The sequence below is a fragment of the Carcharhinus amblyrhynchos genome, unplaced genomic scaffold (assembly GCF_965287045.1).
Source record: "Carcharhinus amblyrhynchos unplaced genomic scaffold, sCarAmb.v2.hapA scaffold_54, whole genome shotgun sequence".
NCBI lineage: Eukaryota > Metazoa > Chordata > Chondrichthyes > Carcharhiniformes > Carcharhinidae > Carcharhinus > Carcharhinus amblyrhynchos.
Genome location: NW_027649795.1, coordinates 916,193 through 939,234, shown reverse-complemented (window position 1 = coordinate 939,234; position 23,042 = coordinate 916,193). Strand labels below are relative to the sequence as shown.

Sequence of the window (23,042 nt, the reverse complement as noted above, 5' to 3'; positions counted from 1 at the left end):
AAACGCCAGAGCTTGGCCAAAACCAGTTCGAGGCTTTGAATAATAAAAAGCAACTTTAGAACTAACAGGCTGCCCAGCATTGATCCAGGATAATAGAGGATAAAAAGATGACTAAACTAATCTCACCCGCTTTGTGATATCATCTAAGTACACCCCCTCCACCCTGCTTGATTAAATTACAGGCCTATTACTCACTGTTATTCCATGTATATTATTCATGGCTGTATGTTTAGTGTTTATTGTTGCGGATTCTCGTCCCCGGGGACTGAAATTGCCTTACAGCTCTGCTTTCCAAATGGAGATGACATAGCCCGTTCTGCTCCGATTCCGTTCCTTTCCTTGGTGCCGCAAGGCTTTTAATTTTTTTAACCCTCCAGTTTGTGTACAAGGTCTTGAAGTAATCAGTGGAGAAGGGTGGGGTCAGTGGGTCGGGACCTTTTGATTTGATTAAATTTGATTTATTATTGTCATATGTATTGGGATACAGTGAAAAGGATTGTTTCTTGTGCGTTATCCAGACAAAGCATACCATTGATAGAGAAGGAAAGGAGAGGGTGCAGAATGTAGTGTTACAGTCACAGCTAGGGTGTAGAGAAAGATCAACTTAATGCGTGGTAGATTTTGATTTGATTTGATTTATTATTGTCACATATATTAGCATGTATTGGGATACAGTGAAAAGTATTATTTCTTGTGTGCTATTCGGACAAAGCATACCATTCATAGAGAAGGAAAGGAGAGAATGCAGAATGTAGTGTTACAGTCATAGTTAGGGATTTGATTTGATTTATTATTGTCACATGTGTTGGGATACAGCAAAAAGTATTGTTTCTTGCATGCCGTACAATCAAAGCATACCATTCATAGAGAAGGAAAGGAGAGGGTGCAGAATGTAGTGTTACAGTCACAGCTAGGGTGTAGAGGATGATCAACTTAATGCGAGGTAAGTCCATTCAAAAGTCTGACAGCAGCATTGAGTCGGTTGGTACGTGACCTCAGACTTTTGTATCTTTTTCCCAAAGGAAGAAGGTGGAAGAGAGAATGTCTGGGGTGCGTGGGGTCCTTAATTATGCTGGCTGCTTTTCTCGAGACAGCGGGAAGTGTAGACAGAGTCAGTGGATGGGAGGCTGGTTTGCGTGATGGATTGGGCTACATTCATGACCTTTTATAATTCCTTGCAGTCTTGGTCACAGCAGGAGCCCATACCAAGCTGTGATACAATCAGAAAGAATGCTTTCTATGGTGTATCTGTAAAAGTTGGTGAGAGTCGTAGCGGACATGCCAAATTTCCTTAGTCTTCTGAGAAAGTAAAAGCGTTGAAACAAATATCAAAGAACAAAGAAAATTACAGCACAGGAACAGGCCCTTCGGCCCCTCCAAGCCTGCACCGACCATGCTGCCCAACTGAACTAAAACCCCCTACCCTTCCGGGGACCATATCCCTCTATTCCCATCCTATTCATGTATTTGTCCAGACGCCCCTTAAAAGTCACTACCGTATCTGCTTCCACTACCTCCCCTGGCAGTGAGTTCCAAGCACCCACCACCCTCTGTGTAAAAAATCTGCCTCACATCTCCTTTAAACCTTGCCCCTTGCATCTTAACCCTCTGCCTAGTAATTGACTCTTCCACCCTGGGAAAAAGCTTTTGACTATCCACTCTGTCCATGCCCCTCATAATCTTGTAGACTTCTATCAGATTGCCCCTCTCAACCTCCATCGTTCCAGTGAGAACAAACCAAGTTCCTCCAACCTCTCCTCGTAGCTAATGCCCTCCACACCAGGCAACGTCCTGGTAAATTTTTTCTGTACCCTCTCCAAAGCCTCCACATCCTTCTGGTAGTGTGGCGACCAGAATTGAACACGATATTCAAAGTGCAGCCTAACTAAGCTTCTATAAAGCTGCCACATGACTTGCCAATTTTTAAACTCAGTGCCCTGGCCAGTGAAGGCAAGCATGCCGTATGTCTTCTTGACTACCTTCTCCACCTGCATCGCCACTTTCGGTGACCTGTGTACCTGTACACCCAGATTCCTCTGCCTATCAATACTCTTCGGGGTTCTGCCATTTACTGTATATTTCCCATCTGTATCCGACCTTCCAAAATGCATTACCTCATATTTGTAGCAGAGAGGCCTCTCAGTTTAACACTGTTATGCGTGTTGCTTGGGCAGAGTACCGGAGAGCAGAAATGTCAATGTAAACATCCCCGGACATCTCCGGAAAAAAAGGAGGGAGCATTGGGAAAAATTACACTTCTGGGTTCAATGCTTGTTCTTCTGGATTTGGGCAGAGTTACCAATGAGACTGACATTATGATTGATAGGCTAGTTCAACACAGTGGGAGACATCTCTATATAACCGCGCATCCTGTCAGCCTTTGAATAAAGTCTTCCTCATTACCAATTTTTTTTGGGAAGTTTTATTTGGACGCAAATGGTAACTGCTTTACTGATGAGTTGGCTCAGTCAGGAGCCTAACCATTCAGACACCCCCCCCCCAGCTGGCTTCACACACTCATTGCATCTTTCAGAGCCTTTATCTCCCCTGTTCTAACCTGGGGGGGGGGTAATTTTGAGCCCATGCTCTCCTGCCTGTGGGAATGACTGCACACCCTCAAAATCACGATTCACACTGATGGGTTTCCGGTCTCCCGGCCCCTCACGGGTGGAGTGGGGTTTCGATTCCCGGCTTGGGTCACTATCTGCATGGAGTCTCTCCCCGTGTCTGCGTGGGTTTCCTCCGGGTGCTCCGGTTTCCTCCGGGTGCTCCAGTTTCCTCCCATAGTCTGAAAGACATGCTGGTTAGGTGCTAAATTCTCCCTCAGTGTAACCCGAACAGGAGTGTGGCAACTAGGGGATTTTCACAGTAACTTCATTGCAGTGTTAATGTAAGCCTACCTGTGACACGAATAAATAAACTTAAACTTATTGAACCCCAGCCTCAGTAGCTCTTTGGGGACAAGAGAGTTCCAGATGTTCCATAAATTTCTGAGGGAAAATGTTTTAGTTATTTATTAGCCACAAGTAGGCAAGTTGATTATTTTAATTAGTTTATATGTTTTCTGAATAGATAACAGGTACAAACAAGGTTGAACTGTAAGTACTGTTCCCTGTGCTAGCTGTTTAAAATGTATTTATTTTTAAATTTATTTATCAGTGTCACAAGTAGAACATAGAACAGTACAGCACAGTACAGGCCCTTTGGCCCTCAATGTTGTACCGAGCTATGTCCAAACCCAAGATCAAGCTATCCCACTCCCTACAAGTAGGCTTACATTAACACTGCAATGAAGTTACTGTGAAAATCCCCCAGTCGCCACACTCCTGCGCCTGTTCGGGTTACACTGAGGGATAATTTAGCACCCAACCAGCACGTCTTTGGACTGTGGGAGGAAACCCACGCAGACACAGGGAGAATGTGCAGACTCCACACAGACAGTGACCCAAGGCCGGGAATCGAACTGGGTCCCTGGCGCCGTGAGGCAGCCGTGCTAATCCACTATGCCACTCCGGTGCTTCCTGATATCATCCTGAATGGCGTGGCCCTTACTTTTAAGGCATCCAGTTCCATATTCCAATTGGGAGAAATCTCTCCCTCTTCTCTCTATCAACCTTATCAAATCCTTTATTCACCTTGAACACCTCCATTAGATTAGGTTTGACCTTGTAGAGTTGAGGAATTGTATATTTAGTCTAAGACAATGATTTATTTCTCTCTGGTTACACTGTACTGTGCTGAGGCGACGCAACGTCTATCATCGAAAGAATAGAGGATAGATTGTTAGAATTTCAGCCTTGAAAGGGGATTTAACTGAACAAAACTGGTTTGCAATGATGTGGAGATGCCAGCGTTGGATTGGGGTGGGCACAGTAATAAGTCTCACAACACCAGGTTAAAGTCCAACAGGTTTTAATTTGATTTGATTTATTATTATCACATATATTGGGATACAGTGAAAAGTATTGTTTCTTGTGCGCTATTCAAAGCATACCATTCATAGAGAAGGAAAGGAGAGAGTGCAGAATGTAGTGTTACAGTCACAGCTAGGGTGTAGAGAAAGATCAACTTAATATGAGGTAAGTCCATTCAGAAGTCTGAATGGACTTGTCAGCAGTCACGAGCATTCGGTAGCACAGTGGGTTAGCATCACTGCCTCACAGCGCCAGGGACTAGGGTTCGATTCCCAGCTTGGGTCACTGTCTGTGCGGAATCTGCACATTCTCCCTTTATCTGCATGGGTTTCCTTCAGGCGCTCTGGTTTCTTCCCATAGTCCAAAGATATGCAGGTTAGGTGGATTGGCCACGCTAAATTGCTCCTTTGGGTGGAATTTTACTGGCACGCCTGCCCCAATTCCAGGGGCGGGCGAGGCTCAGAGAACAGCATTCACCGTTGGCCTTGGGCGGGATCGTATGAACCTCGGATGGACGTGCCGGTAAAATTCCGCTGTTAGTGTCAGGATGATTAGCTAAGGTAAATGTGTGGGGTTATGGGGATAGGGCCTGGGTGGGATTGTGGTCAGTGCAGACTCGATGGGCCGAATGGAACTGTAGGGATTCTATGATCTTTGTGTGGTCCACCCCCACCCCCTGCCTGCTACGATTCCCATGGTGGCAGAACATTTCCCCATTTCCGCCCCCTCAGAATTTTTTTTTGAGTGTACGTGGCAGAATTGGACCTGATTCTTGAGATGTGGCTCTGGCCAAAGTACCCCTCGTTTAGTTATTGTCCCCGTTTGGTTGCTGGCAACGGCAAAGGGAGTTGTTCCCCCACCAACTGCTCAACCCATTTTTCAACCATTGAGCCAGTGGGCTGACGAATGGCAGATGGAGTTTAATTTAGATAAATGCGACGTGATGCATTTTAGTCGATTGAACCAGGGCAGGAATTACTCAGTTAATGGTAGGGCATTGGGGAGAGTTACAGAACAAAGAAATCAAGGGGTACAGGTTCATAGCTCCTTGAAAATGGAGTCACAGGTGGACAGAGTGGTGAAGAAGGCATTCAGCATGTTTGATTTCATCAGTCAGAACATTGAATACAGGAGCTGGGACGTCTTGTTGAAGTTGTACAAGACATTGGTAAGGCCACACTTGGAATACTGTGTACAGTTCTGGTCACCCTATTATAGAAAGGATATTATTAAACTAGAAAAAGTGCTGAAGAGATTTACTAGGATGCCACCGGGACTTGATGGATTGAGTTATAAGGAGAGGCTGGATAGACTGGGACTTTTTTCTCTGGAGTGTGAGGGGTGATCTTATAGGGGTCTATAAAATAATGAGGGGCACAGATCAGCTAGATAGTCAATATCTTTTCCCAAAGGTAGGGGAGTCTAAAACTAGAGGGCATCGGTTTAAGGTGAGAGGGGAGAGATACAAAAGGTCCAGAGGGGAAATGTTTTTCACACTGAGGGTGGTGAGTGTCTGGAACGAGCTGCCAGAGGTAGTAGTAGAGGCAGGTACAATTTTGTCTTTTAAAAAGCATTTACACAGTTACATGAGTAAGATGTGTAGAGAAGGATATGGGCCAAATATGGGATGAGTTTAGTGGTGTAACAAAAGGGGCGACATGGGCAAGTTGGGCCGAAGGGCTTGTTTCCATGCTGTAAACTTCTATGACTCTAACACCCCAGCACCATCTACTGGCAGCTCAGTTCTCCACAAGACAGTTTGTGTTCATGTAGGGAGTTGATTCACGAGGCTGAACGCAGCAGGGGAATGGCCTAAATTTATAATTTATTTCCTTGCCTTTCAAGAAAAGCAACTCCTGGCTCCGTGGCTCTACCTTTGGTCGCCTCTCCAACCATTCACCATTTCGCTATAAAAATGCAAATTGTTGTCGCAGGAGTACAGCGAGAAGGAAAGTGAATTTATGTAGCTCGTTAACCCAGGATGTCTCAAAATGCAACCACTTCAGAGAATCGATAGAGACAGGCTCTTTGGCCCACACTGCTTCATGTCAACCAAAAAAGCCCATCTAAGCTAAACCCCATTTGCCTGCATTTGGCCCATATCCCTCTGAACCTTTCCTATCCATGTATCCATCCAACTGCCAGTGTGTTCAGCTTTTTTACCCTGATAACTTTACAGTCCCGATATCCCTTTAGTAAATCTTGCATCTTGCGCATTCTGCAAAAAACTACAAAAGGTTGTGAATGTAGCCCAATCCATCACGCAAACCAGCCTCCAACCATTGAGTCTGTCCACACTTCCCACTGCCTCAGTAAAGCAACCAGCATAATTAAGGACCCCACACACCCCAGATATTGTCTCTTCCACCGGGAAAAAGGTACTAAAATCTGAGGTCACATATCAACTGACTCAAGAACAGCTTCTTCCCTGCTGCTGTCAGACTTTTGAATGGACCTACCTCGCATTAAGTTAATCTTTCTCGACACCCTAGCTATGACTGTAACACTACATTCTGCACCCTCTCCTTTCCTTCTCTATGAACAGTGTGCCTTGTCTATATAGCACGCAAGAAACAATACTTTTCACTGCATGTTAATACATGTGACAATAATAAATCAAATCAAATCCATATTCTTTTTACAGTGCTCAGACTGGAGCTAGTCACAATGTATTCTATACAAGTTTAAAACAATCCCTCCACTCTTCATATCTTAAAGCCTATTTATTGGTGTCACAAGTAAGGCTTACATCAACATTGTAATGAAGTTACTGTGAAAATCCTCGAGTCACCACACTCCGGTGCCTGTTCAGGTACACTGAGGGAGAATTCAGCATGATCAATGTACCTAACCAGCACGTCTTTCAGACTGTGGGAGGAACCCCACGCAGACACAGGGAGAACGTGCAAACTCCACACAGACAGTGACAGGAATTGAACCCGGGTCCCTGGCACTGAGAGGCAGTAGTACTAACTCTGTGCCACCTTATCCCTCTATAAATGACCCACAGTGCTGTGTTTGCCTATTCCTGACTCAACGTACGAAAGATTCCTTTCACAGGTTCTAATCATTATTGTCTGTATAGTGGGCACCTCACATGTACAACTGGGGACTAAAAATGCCTGGACTTTGACCAGGTTAATTATTCCGCTGCTACATAAAGTGAGATGGACAAGGAGGGCAACTCGGCCTAATATCTCCTTTGTCCTCACGCGACAGTGAGATAGAAATGTGAAGCTCAATGAAGGTTCCTATCATCTCGCTGACAACTCATCTACACGGCAGGTGGATGAATTCAATTCTGTTTTAAAGCCAAATAATTACACTTAAATGCAGTGACCTCGGACTGTGTCCTTCCCTGAGTGCCCTGCTGATAAAGACTTGGTTCATAGCATCCTTTCATTGTATCTGAGACTAGCCGAGACCTGGTTTATAATAACCATGCTTTTCATTTGAGTCTGTGCGTGAGCGAATATCATTTTACGTTTTTTTTATTCCCATCTCGGAGCGACACACAAGAATTGTCAGTGTCGGCGCGTGGCCCTGTTTTTAATCGCAGGGCAGTAAATTTGTCCTTCAATTGAAATTTCGCCCGACTGCCTGTGAAATTAATTCTGCGGTGGTCAGCGTTGGGTAGTGAGCTTCGATTAAAAAAAAGCGGGCTCAGTCGCTGGCAACACCAGGTCGGAGCGGTTTGTGTTATTTTTGTGGGGCCATGCATCTTCATAATCTGGTTAGCTGCTGCTGCCTCACAGCGACAGGGAACCGGGTTCGATTCCCGGCTTGGGTCACTGTCTGTGTGGAGTCTGCACGTTCTCCCCTGTGTCTGCGGTTTCCTCCCACAGTCCGAAAGACGTGCTGGTTAGGTGCTAAATTCTCCCTCAGTGTATCCAAACAGGCACCGGAGTGTGGCAACTAGGGGATTTTAACAGTAACTTCATTGCAGTATTAATGTAAACCTTACTGGTGACACTAATAAACAATTGCCACCGTGCCCTCGGGTAGATGCTGGCTAACAGTTCTGTGCTTTAGGATTCATACAAGAAACACATACCTCGTGAGAGTCTTAAAAGCGCAATTAATTTTGAGTTAAGATATTTCGTTGAAAAATTGAACACTCCAAAAGTTGATACATTAATTCTAGTGAATGTAGGTACAAAAGTGAGGATGAGAGGTGGCCATTCAGCCCCCTGAATCTGTTCCATCATTCAGTTAGATCATGGATGATCAGAACAGAGTAATGCTCAGCAAGAAATTTGATTTGATTTATTATTGTCACATGTATTGGTACACAGTGAAAAGTATTGTTTCTTGCGCTCTATACAGGCAAAGCATACCTGATTTGATTTATTATTGTCAGTAGTCTAACAACACCAGGTTAAAATCCAACAGGTTTATTTGGTAGCACAAGCTTTTGGAACACCGCTTCTTCATCAGGTGAGTGATGAAGGGGCAGCACTCCGAAAGCTCATACTACCAAATAAACCTGTTGGATTTTAACCTCGTGTTGTGAGACTTCTTACTGTGTTTACCCCAGTCCAATGCCGGCAACTACACATCATGATTTGTGTAAACCGAAATGTAGCAACAAGGTGCAAACTGAAATATAGCAGCAAGGGTTTTCTATTCCATCCCTGGCTTTAGATTTGATTTATTATTGTCACATGTATTAGCATACAGTGAAAAGTATTGTTTCTTGCGTGCTATACAGGCAAAACATACCGTTCATAGAGGAGGAAAGAAGAGAGTGCAGAATGTAGTGTTACAGTCACAACTAGGGTGTAGAGAAGAATCAACTTAATGCGAGGTAGGTCCATTCAAAAGTCTGACAGCAGCAGGGAAGAAGCTGTTCTTGAGTCGGTTGGTACGTGACTTCAGACTTTTTCTTTTTCCCAAACGAAGAAGGTGGAAGAGATAATGTCCAGGGTGCGTGGGGCCCTTAATTATGCTGGATGCTTTTCCCGAGGCAGTGGGAAGTGTAGACAGAGTCAATGGATGGGAGGCTGGTTTGTGTGATGGGATTGGGCTACATTCATGACCTTTTGTAGTTCCTTGCGGTCTTGGTCAGAGCAGGAGCCCATACCAAGCTGTGATACAAGAATGCTTTCTGTGGTGCAACTATAAAAGTTGGCGAGAGTCGTAGCTGACATGCCGAGTGCAACTCCGAGACATGTTTAAAGAAGCGGCTGGTTGGACAGGTTACCAGGGAAACACCTTTCACTAGGTGACATAAACATTCAAATCCAATGTGGCGATGTCACAGAAATTCGGTATGCAGTTGATAAAAAAGGCCAATGGGATATTGGCATTTACTGCAGAGAGACTGGAGTATAAAAGTAGAGTTGTTGTTGTAATTTTATTGTGTGTCGTTGAGACCACATCTGGAGTTTTATGCCCAATTTTGGTCTCTTTATTTGAGGAAGAATGTGGTGACATTGGAGGCAGTTCAGAGGGGGTTCACCACAATGATTCCAGAGGTGAAAGGGTTGATGTATGAGGAGAAATTAAACTGGGCGGCATGGTGGCACAGTGGTTAGCACAGCTGCCTCATATTGCCAGGGACCCAGGTTTGATTCCTGGCTTGAGTCACTGTCTGTACGGAGTCTGCACATTCTCCCCGTGTCTGCATGGGTTTCCTTGAGGTGCTCCAATTTCCTCCCATATTCCCAAGATGTGTAGGTTAGGGTGGATTGGCCATGCTAAATTACCCCTTAGAGTCCAAAGATGTGCAGGTTAGGTGGATTGGCCATGCTGAATTGTCTCTTAATATCCAAAGATGTGCGGATTAGGTGGATTGGCCATGCTAAATTGCGCCTTAGTGTCCAAAGATGTGCGGGTTAGGTGGATTGGCCATGCTAAATTGCCTCGAAGTGTCCGGGAAATTAACAGGGTAAATCGATGAGGTTATGGGGAAAGGGCCTGGACGGGATTGTGGTGTGTACAGGCCCAGTGGGCTGAATGGCCTCCTTCTGCACTGTTGGGATTGTATGATTCTAAAAGATACTGACAGTACCTCAGACAAAGCTATGGTCTGATCGGCTGCCTCAGCGCAGAGTGCAGATTGAAGCTGAGAGTTTGTATTCAGTCAGGTTTAATACATCATTGGATGCTGGGTGTATTTCTGTTTGTGCTTAGCCACTGTTTGGCTTCCCCTATATCTATGAACCGTCTCCTGAACGTGCTGGTTGGCACGGTGCAGTGTTGATAACGATGTTTTTCTGTCTGAAGCTTAATGTTGTCTCCTGATCTGCTTCATGTGTGTGTGACGTTAACATGACCTGATGAAGGGCGATAGACTGCACACACACAACGGGAAATGAAATGTCCCAGAGATCAAAAGGGGAGAAGATCTATAGAAACCAGTTAGTGGAAGCAAAGCTGAGAGAAATGGATTTCAGAAGTTCTGAGCTACACACACGTGCCCTGGGTTTTAAGGCAATCTGTACGGGAGAAACTGTGGAAATAACCTGCCTTTTCTTGTCTTTCTTTCCTGAGATGTAAACAAGAATGACTGACATTAAAAACAAAGAAAATTACAGCACACAAACAGGCCCTTCGGCCCTCAAAGCCTGCACTGACCCTGCTGCCAGTCTGAACTAAAATTCTTCAGCGGCACGGTGGCAGAGTGGTCAGCACTGCTGCCTCACAGCAGATAGATAGGTTCTTGATGAATAAGGGGGTCAGGAGTTATGGGGAAAAGGCAGGAGAATAGGAATGGGAAAAATATCAGCCATGATTGAATGGCAGAGCAGACTCGATGGGCAGAGTGGCCTACTTGTGCTCCTATGTCTTATAGTCTTATGATCTTAGAGCACCAGGGACCCGGTTCAATTCCCAGTTTGGTCACTGTCTGTGGGGAGTTTGCGCATTGTCTCCCGTATCTCCGTGGGTTTCCTCCGGATGCTCCAGTTTCCTCCCACAGTCCGAAAGACATGCGGGTTAGGTGGACTGGCCGTGCTAAATTGTCCCTTAGTGTCCAAAGATGTGAAGGTCAGGTGGATTGACCATGCTAAATTGCCCTTTAGTGTCAGGGGGACTAGCTAGGGTCAATGAATGAGATTATGGGGATAGGGCTGGGAGGGATTGTGGTTGGTGCAGACTCGATGGGCTGAATGTTCTTCTGCTCTGTAGGCTTCTATGATTCTTCCAGGGACCATATCCCTCTATTCCCATCCTTGTATTTGTCAAGACACCCCTTAAAACTCACATCGTACCTGCTTCCACTGCCTCCCACTGGCAGTGAGTTCCAGGTATCCACTACCCTCTGTGCAAAAACTTGCTTCGTACATCTCCTTTAAAGTAAAAAGTAAAATTTACTTATTAGTCACAAGTAGGCTTACATTAACACTGCAATAAGAACATAAGAACATAAGAAATAGGAGCAGGAGTAGGCCAATGAAGTTACTGTGAAAATCCCCTAGTCACCACACTCTGATCGGGTCAATGCACCCTTACCAGCACGTCATTTGGACTGTGGAAGGAAACCGGAGCACCCAGAGGAAACCCACGCAGACACGGGGAGAACATGCTGACTCCGCACAGACAGTGACCCAAACTGGGAATCGAACCCGGGTCCCTGGCGCTGTGAGGTAGCAGTGCTAACCACTATGCCACCGTGCCGCCCCACCTTTAAACCTTGCCCCTCGCACCTTAAATCTGTGCCCCCTAGTAATTGACTCTTCCACCCTGGGGAAAAAGCTTCTGACTATCCACTCTGTCCGTGCCCCTCATAATCTTGTAGACTTCTATCAGGTCGCCCCTCAACGTCCGTCGCTCCAGTGACAACAAACCAAGTTTCTCCAACCTCTCCTCATAGCTAATGCCCTCCATACCAGGCAACATCCTGGTAAATCTTTTCTGTACCCTCTCCAAAGCCTCCACATCCTTCTGGTAATGTGATGACAGGAATTGAACACTATATTCCAAGTGAGGCCTCACTAAGGTTCTATAAAGCTGCAACATGACTTGCCAATTTTTAAACTCAATGATGAAGGCAAGCAGGCCATTTGAGATGAAATGCCATCCCGCAATACTTACACCCTCAAAACTACCTCTCAATTCTCAACACTGGGAAGACACAAATTCTGCTTCACCTCTGCAAATTTACCCAAAGTGGCAATTTTTAAATTCTGCCCATTGAGCCCACCTCAGTAGTTGTGATGCCTTCCATGGTTAAGTGACCCGTGTTATGGTTCAGGTTAGAAGCTCCAAAGTGTTTTATGGAGCCCACCTGAACCATAAGTTTTGCCTCTTGAATTTGGTTACAATAAGCATGAGATTAAAGGCATTTAAATGGTCATTGGATAAACATATGGATGATATTGGAATAGTGTAGGTTAGACGGGCTTTAGATTGGTTTCACAGGTCGGCGCAACATCGAGGGCCGAAGGGCCTGTACTGCGCTGTAATGTTCTTTGTTCCACTTCAGATATGATTTGAATGGCCCACTAGGGAGCTTTTACCAAAATGAAATTTATTTAAGAATGTAGTCAACATGTATAGTAAGAAAATTAGCAAGAACTTTTATTAATTACAAGAAACAAACAATCATGATAATGTATAACCCTTGATAGTGTATAACATATAATATAGAGTCAATGGTCTAGTGGTATTTATCACTGGACTATTAATCCAGAAACTCAGCTAATGTTCTTGGGAGCCGGGTTTGAATCCCACCATGGCAGATGGTAAAATTTGAATTCAATAAAAATATCTGGAATTAAGAATCTACTGATGACCTAGTATTGGAAAAACCCATCTAGTTCCCTAATGTCCTTTAGGGAAAGATGATTAATGAATCTTATTAACAAAAAGATCTGCCCCTGTTTCTATTATATGTTCTGAGTGGCTGTATGGACTGATTCGATTAGATTTATTATTGTCACATTTATTTGGATACAGTGATAAGTATTGTTTTTTGCACAGTATACAGACAAAGCATACTGTTCATAGCGAAGGAAAGGAGAGAATGTTTCTACCAGGACTTGATGGTTTGACTTAAAAGGAGAGACTGTATAGACTGGTACTTTTCTCTCTGGAGCATAGGAGGCTGAGGGATGATCTTATAGAGGTCTACAAAATAATGAGCGGCACAGATCAGCTAAATAGTCAATATCTTTTCCAAAAGGTAGGGGAGTCTAAAACTAGGTTTACAGTGAGGGGGGAGAGATCCAAAAGTGTCCAGAGGGGCAATTTCTTCACACAGAGGGTGGCGAGTGTCTGGAACAAACTGCCAGAGGTAATAGTAGAGGCGGGTTCAATTTTGTCTTTTAAAAAGCATTTAGATAATTACATGGGTAAGATGGGTATAGAGGGATATGGGCCAAATGCAGGCAATTGAGATTAGCTCAGGGGTTTAAAAAAGGATGGCATGGGCAATTTGGTCGAAGGGCCTGTTTCCATGCTGTAAACCTCCATAATGTGCAGAATGTAGTGTTACAGTCATAGCTAGGGTGTAGAGAAAGGTCAACTTCATACAAGGTAGGTCCATTCAAAAGTCTGACAGCAGCAGGGAAGAAGCTGTTCTTGAGTCGGTTGGTACGTGACCTCAGACTTTTGTATCTTTTTCCCGATGGAAGAAGGTGGAAGAGAGAATGTCCGGGGTGCGTGGGGTCCTTAATTATGCTGGCTGCTTTTCTGAGGCAGCGGGAAGTGTAGACAGAATCAATGGATGGGAGGCTGGTTTGTGTGATGGATTGGGCTACATTCACGACTTTTTGTAATTCCTTGTGGTCTTGGGCAGAGCAGGAGCCCAGACCAAGCTGTGATACAACCAGAAAGAATGCTTTCTATGGTGCATCTGTAAAAGATGGTGAGAGTCATAGTGGACATGCCAAATTTCCTTAGTCTTATGCCCTATGCAGCGCCCACTGAGATTCATGGACTTTAAACGACATGCCTCCACAGGGGCGAGAGGAACTTCTTTTCTCTCAGCATTTTAAATCCTACGTCCTACTTTGTTTCCATGAGTTGTAAATGATTTTTGGAACTGCAGACCCAATGAAGCAATAGAAAGAGAGATGAATTTCCTACTCTTTAACAATATAACGCACAACATCGACAGGGGTGGTACGTGTGCTTCACAGCGCCACGGACCCAGATTCAATTCCCAGCTTGGGTCACTGCCTGTGCAGAGTCTGCACTTTCTCCCTATGTCTGCGTGGGTTTCCTGCGGGTGCTGCAGTTTCCTCCCACGATCCAAAAGACATGCTAGTTAGGTGGATTGGCCGTGCTAAATTGCCCCTTAGTGTCAGGGCGACTAGCTAAAAACAAAAGGGGGATTATAGGGATTGGGCCTGGGTGGTACTTGATGGGGCAAATGGCCTCCTTCTACACTATAGGGATTCTGTGACTGATGGTTTCTGTCTTTTTCAGTTCGATCGCGTTATATTCTGCGTCTTTCTGAAGGTCGATCGCAACCTGTACAAGGAAAAGATGCCTTTTTACTTCCCTTATGGTAAGAGAGCTCAACAATTTGATTAAAATTACATATCAATGGAAGAAACGGAGGGCAGTCAAACCTTTTGGTTTGGTTTGATTTGATTTATTATTATCACGTATTAGTATACAGTGAAAAGTATTGTTTCTTGCACGCTGTACAGACAAAGCATACCGTTCACAGAGAAGGAAAGGAGAGGGTGCAGAATGTCACAGTCACAGCTAGGGTGTAGAGAAAGATCAACTTAATGTGAGGTAGGTCCATTCAAAAGTCTGACAGCAGCAGGGAAGAAGCTGTTCTTGAGTCGACTGGTACGTGACCTCAGACTTTTGTATCTTTTTCCCGATGGAAGAAGGTGGAAGAGAGAATGTCCGCGGTGCGTGGCGTCCTTAATTATGCCGGCTGCTTTTCCCTGAGGCAGTGGGAAGTGTAGACAGAGTTAATGGATGGGAGGCTGGTTTGTGTGATGGATTGGGCTACATTCACGACCTTTTGTAGTTCCTTGCGGATTTGGGCAGAGCAGGACCCCATACCAAACTGTGATACAACCAGAAAGAATGCTTTCTATGGTGCATCTGTAAATGTCTGTGAGAGTCATAGCAGAGATGGCAAATTTCCTTCATCTTCTGAGAAAGTAGACATCTAACATTTTTGAGGGCATTCTTATTTTGTTTATTAGTGTCATTAGTAAGCTTACATTAACACCGCAATGAAGTTAGTGTGAAAATTCCCTTGTCCCCACACTCCGGCGCCTGTTCGGGTTACACTGAGGGAGAATTTAGCACCCTAACCAGCACATCTTTCAGACTGTGGGAGGAATCCGGAGCACCCGCAGGAAACCCATGCAGACACGGGAGAATGTGCAGACTCCACACAGATAGTGACCGAATCGAACCCAGATCCCTGGCGCTGTGAGGCATTGTTATGCCACCGTGCCACCCAAGGATAATGTTAATAGTAGGAGAAGTCAATGAATTATTGAAAGTTATTAAATATACCAATGGAAATAGTATTCAGTGGGAGGGGAACAAAACAGTTTCTACTCTGTTTGACAATTCTCCCGTACCACCCAATAGAATAAACTGTTCTCACCAACAATATCTGGGTTCATACAAAGGTCCACAGTTCGCACCTGGCCTACGGGCACTGATAATCAGGTCCATACATCTCTGCATCACTTTGTCATACCAGCGTCAGAGTTTTCGGAGTGGAGCCAGTGTAACTGACAGAGGAAAGTTGAGTACCAAACCCCGCTGCTCCTGTTCAAATCCAGCTGCCAACTGATCAGGGTCAACCGAGAGTTGGGATGACACAATGGTTAGCACCGCTGCCAGGGACCCGGGTTTTATTCTGGCCTTGGGTCACTGTCTGTGTGGAGTCTGACATCCTCCCCATATCTGTGTGGGGAGAATTGTGTTCTGGTTTCCTCACACAGTCCAAACATGTGCCAGATAGGTGGATTAGCCATGCTAAATTTCCTCTTAGTGTTCAAAGATGTGCGGGTTAGGTGGATTGGCCATGCTAAATTGTCCCTCAGTGTCCAAAGATGTGCGGGTTAGGTGGATTGGCCATGCTAAATTGCCTCTTAGTGTCCAAAGGTGTGCAGGTTAGGTGGAGTGACCATGCTAAATTGCCCCTTAGTGTCCAAAGATGTGCGGGTTAGGTGGATTGGCCATGCTAAATTGCCCCTTAGTGTCCAAAGGTGTGCAGGTTAGGTGGACTGACCACGCTAAATTGCCCCTTAGTGTCCAAAGATGTGTGGGTTAGGTGGATTGGCCATGCTAAATTGCCCCTTAGTGTCCAAAGGTGTGCAGGTTAGGTGGAGTGACCATGCTAAATTGCCCCTTAGTGTCCAAAGATGTACAGAATAGGTGGATTGCCCATGCTAAATTATCACTCAGTGTCCCATAATAGCCAGGTTAGGGGATTAGTGGTGTATACATGTGGGGTTATGGGAATGGGATATAAAGATATTTTGTTGGCGGATCAGTGCCGACTCTAAGGGCCGAATGGCCTTCTTCTGCACTGTAGGGATTTTATGAAGAATTGGCTGATATTCCTATATCAAGCACCATGAGGACAAGCCTTATCCCAATATTTCCCACCACCCTGAACATGACCAACTCATCCCAACCGGGACCTGATCTTGGCACCCATTGGTTCATAGACAGACAACCTGGTGCATTCACCAACTGAGCTCTTGCAAGGAAGGATGTGCTGACCTTGGAAAGTGTCCAGAGGAGGTTCACACGAATGAAATGAAGAGCTTGTTGTATGAGGAACAGTTGAGGACTCTGGGTCTGTACTCGTTGGAGTTCAGAAGGATGAAGGGGGATATTATTGAAACTTACAGGATGCTGCGAGGCCTGGATAGAGTGGACGTGGAGAGCATGTTTCCACTAGTAGGAAAAACTAGAACCAGAGGGCACAACCTCAGGCTAAAGGGACGATCCTTTAAAACAGAGATGAGGAGAAATTTCTTCAGCCAGAGAGTGTGAATCTGTGGAACTCTGCCGCAGAAGGAGGCTGGGTTATTGAGACAGAGATAGATAGGTTCTTGATTAATAAGAAGATCAGGGAATATGGGGAAAAGGCAGGAGAATTGGGATGATTGAATGACGGAGCAGACTTGATGGGCCGAGTGGCCTAATTCTGCTCCTATGTCTTATGGCCTTACGGTCTGAGAATCACCGGAGACACTGCCCAAAGACTGTGGTGTCCCACTAAAGAACACTGCGTGCAGGGGAGACTGACAGATGTAAGATAAACGAGAAGATAAATAGCCATCCCCTCATGTCAGCAGTCCAATCATTTTGCTTTATGATTTTAATTTATCTTCAGCTGCTACTACTCATGAAGCTCCAAAGGAGAAACATAACACAGCTGATAAAGATGAAAGCCAGACTGAGGAAACGCTGAAAGTTGGAAACAAACAAGGTTTGTGTCTACACTTTATTGCCACTTAGTGATTCATGGTGCTGCCTTCACATCAAAACATTCATTTCTCTCAACTTTTCGATCCCCTTTTCCTTTGAATAAAACCGCCTCTGCACTGCCCTGTCCAGCATTCAGAGTAAAGCTTCCCCTCCCCCATGACATGATGGGCAGCTGAGATCAAATGGATTCATTGACGAGTCTGGAGGGTGGAGGAATTGAGTTAGGAGAGAAATCGGGAGGGCAAAAAGAGGACACGAGATTGCTTAAGGAGAATTCAAAGTGCTGCCACAAACGTACAACATGGTGGCACAGTGGTTAGCACTGCTGCCTCACAGTGCTAGGGACCCGGGTTCGATTCCCGGTTTAGGTCACTGTCTGTGTGGAGTCTGCACATTCTCCCTGTGTCTGCATGGGTTTCCTCCAGGTGCTCTGGTTTTCTCCCACACTCTGAAAGACGTGCTGGTTAGGTGCTAAATTCTCCCTCAGTGTAAACCAAACAGGCGCCAGAGTGTGGTAACTAGGGGATTTTCACAGTAACTTCATTGCAGCGTTAATGTAAGCCTACTTGTGACACTAATAAATAAACTTAAACTTTATCCCTTGACTATAGCGGGTGTAGGAATAGAGTTAAGAGAGAAATCAGGAGGGCAAAAAGAAGACAAGATTTCTTTGGCAGATGAGGCAACGGAGAATCCAAAGAGCTTCTACAAATACATAAATGGCAAAAGAGTAACAAGAAAGAGAGTAGAGCCTCTTCAGGATCAACAAGGTCATCTGTGTGTGGATCCACAAGAGATGGGCAAGATCCTAAATGAATATTTCTCATCAGTATTTACTGTTAAGACCTGGATGTTAGGGAACTTCGGGAAATAAATAGCCATGTCTTGAGGAGTGTACATATTAGAGAGAAGGAGGTGCTGGAAGTCTTAAAACGCATCAGGGTAGATAAATCCCCGGGACCTGATGAAGTGTATCCCAGGACGTTGTGGGAAGCTAGGGAGGAAATTGCAGGTCCTCTAGCCAAGATACTTGAATCATCGATTGTCACAGGTGAGGTGCCTGAAGATTGGAGAGTGCCAAATGGTGTGCCTTTGTTTAAAAAGGGCTGCAGGGAAAAGCCTAGGAACGACAGGCCAGTGAGCCTCACGTCTATGGTGCGTAAATTGTTGGAAGTATTCTGAGAGACAGGATGTACGGCATTTAGAGAGGCGAGAACTGATTAGGGACAGTCAGCATGGCTTTGTGAGTGGAAAATCATGTCCCACAAATTTGATGGAATTTATTGAAGGGGTAACCAAGAAAGTAGATGAGGACAGTTCAGTTCTTGTTGTCTACATGGACATTAGCAAGGCCTTTGACAAGGTACAGCATGGTGGGTTGTTGCATAAGGTTAAATCTCACGGGATCCAGGGTTAGGTAGCCTATCAAATACAAGATTGGCTTGATGAGAGAAGATAGAGAGGGGTTGTAGAGGGTTGCTTTTCAGACTGGCGCCTGGTTGGGTCAATGCACCCTAACCAGCACATCTTTGGAGTGTGGGAGGAATCCGGAGCACCTGGAGGAAACCCATGCAGGCACGGGGAGAACGTACAGACTCCACACAGACAGAGACCCAAACTGGGAATTGGACCCAGGTTCCTGATGTTATGAGGCAACAGTGCTAACCACTATGCTGTAGAAGGATGTTGCCAGGACTAGTGGGCCTAAGTTATAGGGAGAGGTTGGCCAGGCTGGGACTTTATTCATACAGGTTTACAGTATTGAAACAGGCCCTTCAGCCCAACCTGTCCATGCCACCCTTTTTTTTAAACCACTAAGCTAGTCCCAATTGCCCGCGTTTGGCCAATATCCCTCTATACCCATCGTACCCATGTAACTGTCTAAATGCTTTTTAAAAGACAAAATTGTACCCACCTCTACTACTACCTCTGGCAGCTCATTCTGGACACTCACCACCCTCTGTGTGAAAAAATTGCCCCTCTGGACCTTTTTGTATCTCTCCCCTCTCACCTTAAACCTATTCCTTTGAATGTAGGAGAATGAGGGGTGCCCTTATTGAGGTGTGTCAAATTATGAGGGGCAAAGATAGGATGAACGCACGTAGACTTTTTTCCCATGGAAGGGGAATTGAAAACTAGAGGGCATAGGTTAAAGGTAACGGGAAGATTTAAAAGGGATCAGAGGGGTAACTTTTTCCACACAGAGGGTGGTGCGTCTATAGAATGAGCTGCCCAGGGGGAGGGGGGAGGGGGCTAGTGTGGTAGAGGTGGGTACAATAGCAACAGTTAAGAAGCAACTGGATAAGTGCATGGATGGAAAAGGATTAGAGAGAGATGGGCCAAACGCAGGCAACTGGAACTAGCTGGGAGGGTGGGCTGATTTTAATCCATTCCTGGGACATGGGTGTTGCTGGCTGGGTCAGCATTTATTGCCCATCTCTAGTTGCCCTTGGAGGGCAGTTGAGAGTCAACCACATTGCTGTGGCTCTGGAGTCACATGTAGGCCAGACCGGGTAAGGACAGCAGATTTCCTTCCCTAAAGGGAACCAGATGGGTTTTTCCGACAATGGGTCATCGGTAGATTCTTAATTCCAGATTTTTTTTATTGAATTCAAATTCTGTTGTGGCGGGATTCGAACCCGGGTTCCCCTGAACATTAGCTGAGTTTCTGGATTAATAGTCTAGTGATAATGCCACTAGGATATCACCAACCCTTGTGACACCAATAAATAAAGTTTGAAAAAACTTTTCATAGAATCCCTATAGTGCAGAAGGAGGCCATTTGCCCCATCCACTTTGAACAGACCACAGACCCACCCAGGCCCTATTCCCATAACACCACATATTTACCCCAACACAAAGGACAATTTAGCATGGCCAATCCACCTAATCCGTACATTTTTGGACGCTAAGGGGCAATTTAATCATTGAAACCCTATAATGCAGAAGGAGGCTGTTCGTCCATCAAGTCTCCACCAACCACAATCCCACCCAGGCCCTACCCCCATATCCCTACATTAATCCCTCTAACCTACGTATCTCAGAACACTAAGGGGCAATTTAGCATGGCCAATCCACCTAACCCGCACATCTTTGGACTGTGGGAGGAAACCCACACAGACATGGGGAGAATGTGCAAACTCCACACAGACAGTGTCCCAAAGGCTGGAATTGAACCCAGTTCCCTGGCGCTGTGAGGCAGCAGTGCTAATCCACCATGCCGCCCCAGTTTTGGTGGAGTTTTTTTTTGAAAAATGACCAGGCAGTTGGTGTGCTGCATTGCTCGCTAACCCTATAAGGGAGTTTGGGCAGAAATTAAACATAAGAAATAGGAGCAGGAGTAGGCCATCTAGCCCTTCGAGCCTGCCCCGCCATTCAATAAGATCATGGCTGATCTGTCGTGGCTCAGTTCCACTTTCCCGCCCTCTCCCCATAACCCTTAATCCCCTCTCTTATCAAGAACCCATCAACCCGCGTCTTAAAAATATTTAGCGAGGTAGCCTCCACCACTTCAACGGGCAGAGAATTCCAGAGATTCACCACCCTTTGAGTGAAGAAGTTCCTCCTCAACTCCGTTCTAAAACACCCCCCCTTTATCTTGAGGCTGTGCCCCCTAGTCCTACTGTCCTTTCTGGGCGGGAAGAGTCTCTCCACCTCAACCTGTCGGCAAAGAAAGTTGGAAGTTCTATCGTGAAGTAGGGAAGAGGGACAGTAAAGGAGATAGAAGCTTTAGAGGAGGCAAGGTTGAAACTACAAGGATCTTTCACAGTTATTGTGAAGGAGATTCTCAGAGTTGAAATAGTGACTGGTTGAGTAACTGTGCACACAGTCTGCTCAGAGCCATCTCTGCGTTGTTTAATTTACAATCACTCGCACTGTCTCACAACTTACTCGGGCAAAACAGATGTTTAAATAGTGCGGTGGGACGCATGGTACATCGGATGATTGCGAGCTGTGATGGCTTTATTTCTCTACATCTGTTTGGCTTTTTCTAATTGTTAAACTGATTTGTGCCTCTGGGATTTGATGGCGCTTTGAGGATGGAAAGGCAGGCCTTGCTCTGGCTTTGTCCAGGTTTCTGGGCTGCTTTCAGCAAGTGTGCTTGCACAGAACCTGACAGCGAGGGCTGATCACTTGAAAATTATAGCACAGGTACAGGCCATTCGGCCCAGATGGTTCATGCTATCAGTATCTCCTTCATGTGTTAATCCAGCCTCCCCCCACCTTAAATGGGTGATGAACTAGTGGTATTATCGCACGACTATTAATCCAGAAGCTTGTGTTCTGGGGGACCCGGGTTCAAATCCCACCACGGCAGATAGTGGAATTTGAATTCAATAAAAATATCTGGAATTAGGAATCTACTGATGACCCATTGTCGGAAAAACCCATCTGGTTCCCTTTAGGGAAGGAAATCTGCTGTCCTTACCTGGTCTGGCCTACATGTGACTCCAGAGCCACAGCAATGTGGTTCCCTATGCACAAGGGCGACTAGTTAAAGTTTATTTTTTACTTACAAGGGCAGCATGGTGGTTAGCACTGCTGCCTCACAGCACCAGGAACTCTGATTCGATTCCCAGTCTGTGCAGAGTCTGCACATTCTCCCCGTGTCTGCGTGGGTTTCCTCCCACAGTCCAAAGATACGCGGGTTAGGTGGCTTGGCCATGCTAAATTGTCCCTAGTGACAGGGGATTAGCTAGGGTAAATGCATGGGTTATAGGGATAGGGCTTGGGTGGGTGCAGATTCGATGGGCCGAATGGCCTCTTTCTACACTGTAGGGATTCTACAATTCTATTAACACTGCAACAAAGTTACTGCGAAATTCCTCTAGTCACCTCACTCCAGCGCCTGTTTGGGTCAATGCACCCTAACCTGCACATCTTTCAGACTGAGGAGGAAACCGGAGCACCCAGAGGAAACCCACGCAGACACGGGGAGAACGTGCAAACTCTGCACAGTCAGTGACCCGAGGCCGGAAATCGAACCCGGGTCCCTGGCGCTGTGAGGCAGCAGTGCTAACCCACTGTGCTGCCCCCTAGAGATAGGCAATAAATGCTGATCCAACCAGCAAAGTCCATAAAATACTGCAAAACTATCAGAGAACAATAAGAAGCTCTGGGATTTATGTTCAGAAAAGGCTCAGAACAAGATAGACCAATTAAGGGTGAAGATTTCCTTCCCTAAAGAACATTGCAGAAAGGATTTACTAGGATGCTGCCAGGACTTGATGGTTTGAGTTCTAAGGAGAGGCTGGATAGAGGCTTTTCTCTCTGGAGCACAGGGGGCTGATCTTATAGAGGTCTATAAAATAATGAGGGGCATAGGTCAGCTAGATAGTCAATATCTTTTCCCAAAGGTAGGGGAGTCTAAAACTAGAGGGCAGAGGTTTAAGGTGAGAGGGGAGAGATACAAAAGGATCCAGAGGGACAGTTTTTTCACACAGAGGGTGGTGAGTGTATGGAACGAGCTGCCAGAGGGAGTAGTAGAGATGAGTACAATTTTAGACAAAGATGGGTAAGATGGAAATAGAGGGATATGGGCCAAACTTGGAATACAGTGTTCAATTCTGGTCACTGCCAGAAGAATGTGGAGGCTTTGGAGAGGGTACGAAAAAGATTTACCAGGATGTTGCCTGGTATGGAGGGCATTAGCTATGTGGAAAGGTTGGAGAAACTTGGGTTGTTCTCACTGGAACGACGGAGGATGAGGGGCAATCTGATAGAAGTCTACAAGATTGAGTGGCATGGATAGGC

The 23,042-nt window shown here is 45.6% G+C and overlaps 1 protein-coding gene across 1 annotated transcript in view; it reads left to right on the top strand.

Moving 5' to 3' along the window:
• The window catches only part of LOC145337639 (ADP-ribose glycohydrolase MACROD1-like), a 792,171-nt gene that overhangs the window by 766,185 nt on the left and 2,944 nt on the right, over positions 1-23,042 (top strand). The window contains exons 9-10 of the mRNA XM_080182454.1: positions 14,289-14,370; positions 17,194-17,289. Of these exons, the coding sequence (XP_080038580.1) occupies positions 14,289-14,370; positions 17,194-17,289 (178 nt within the window). The remainder of the gene's footprint in view (positions 1-14,288; positions 14,371-17,193; positions 17,290-23,042) is intronic.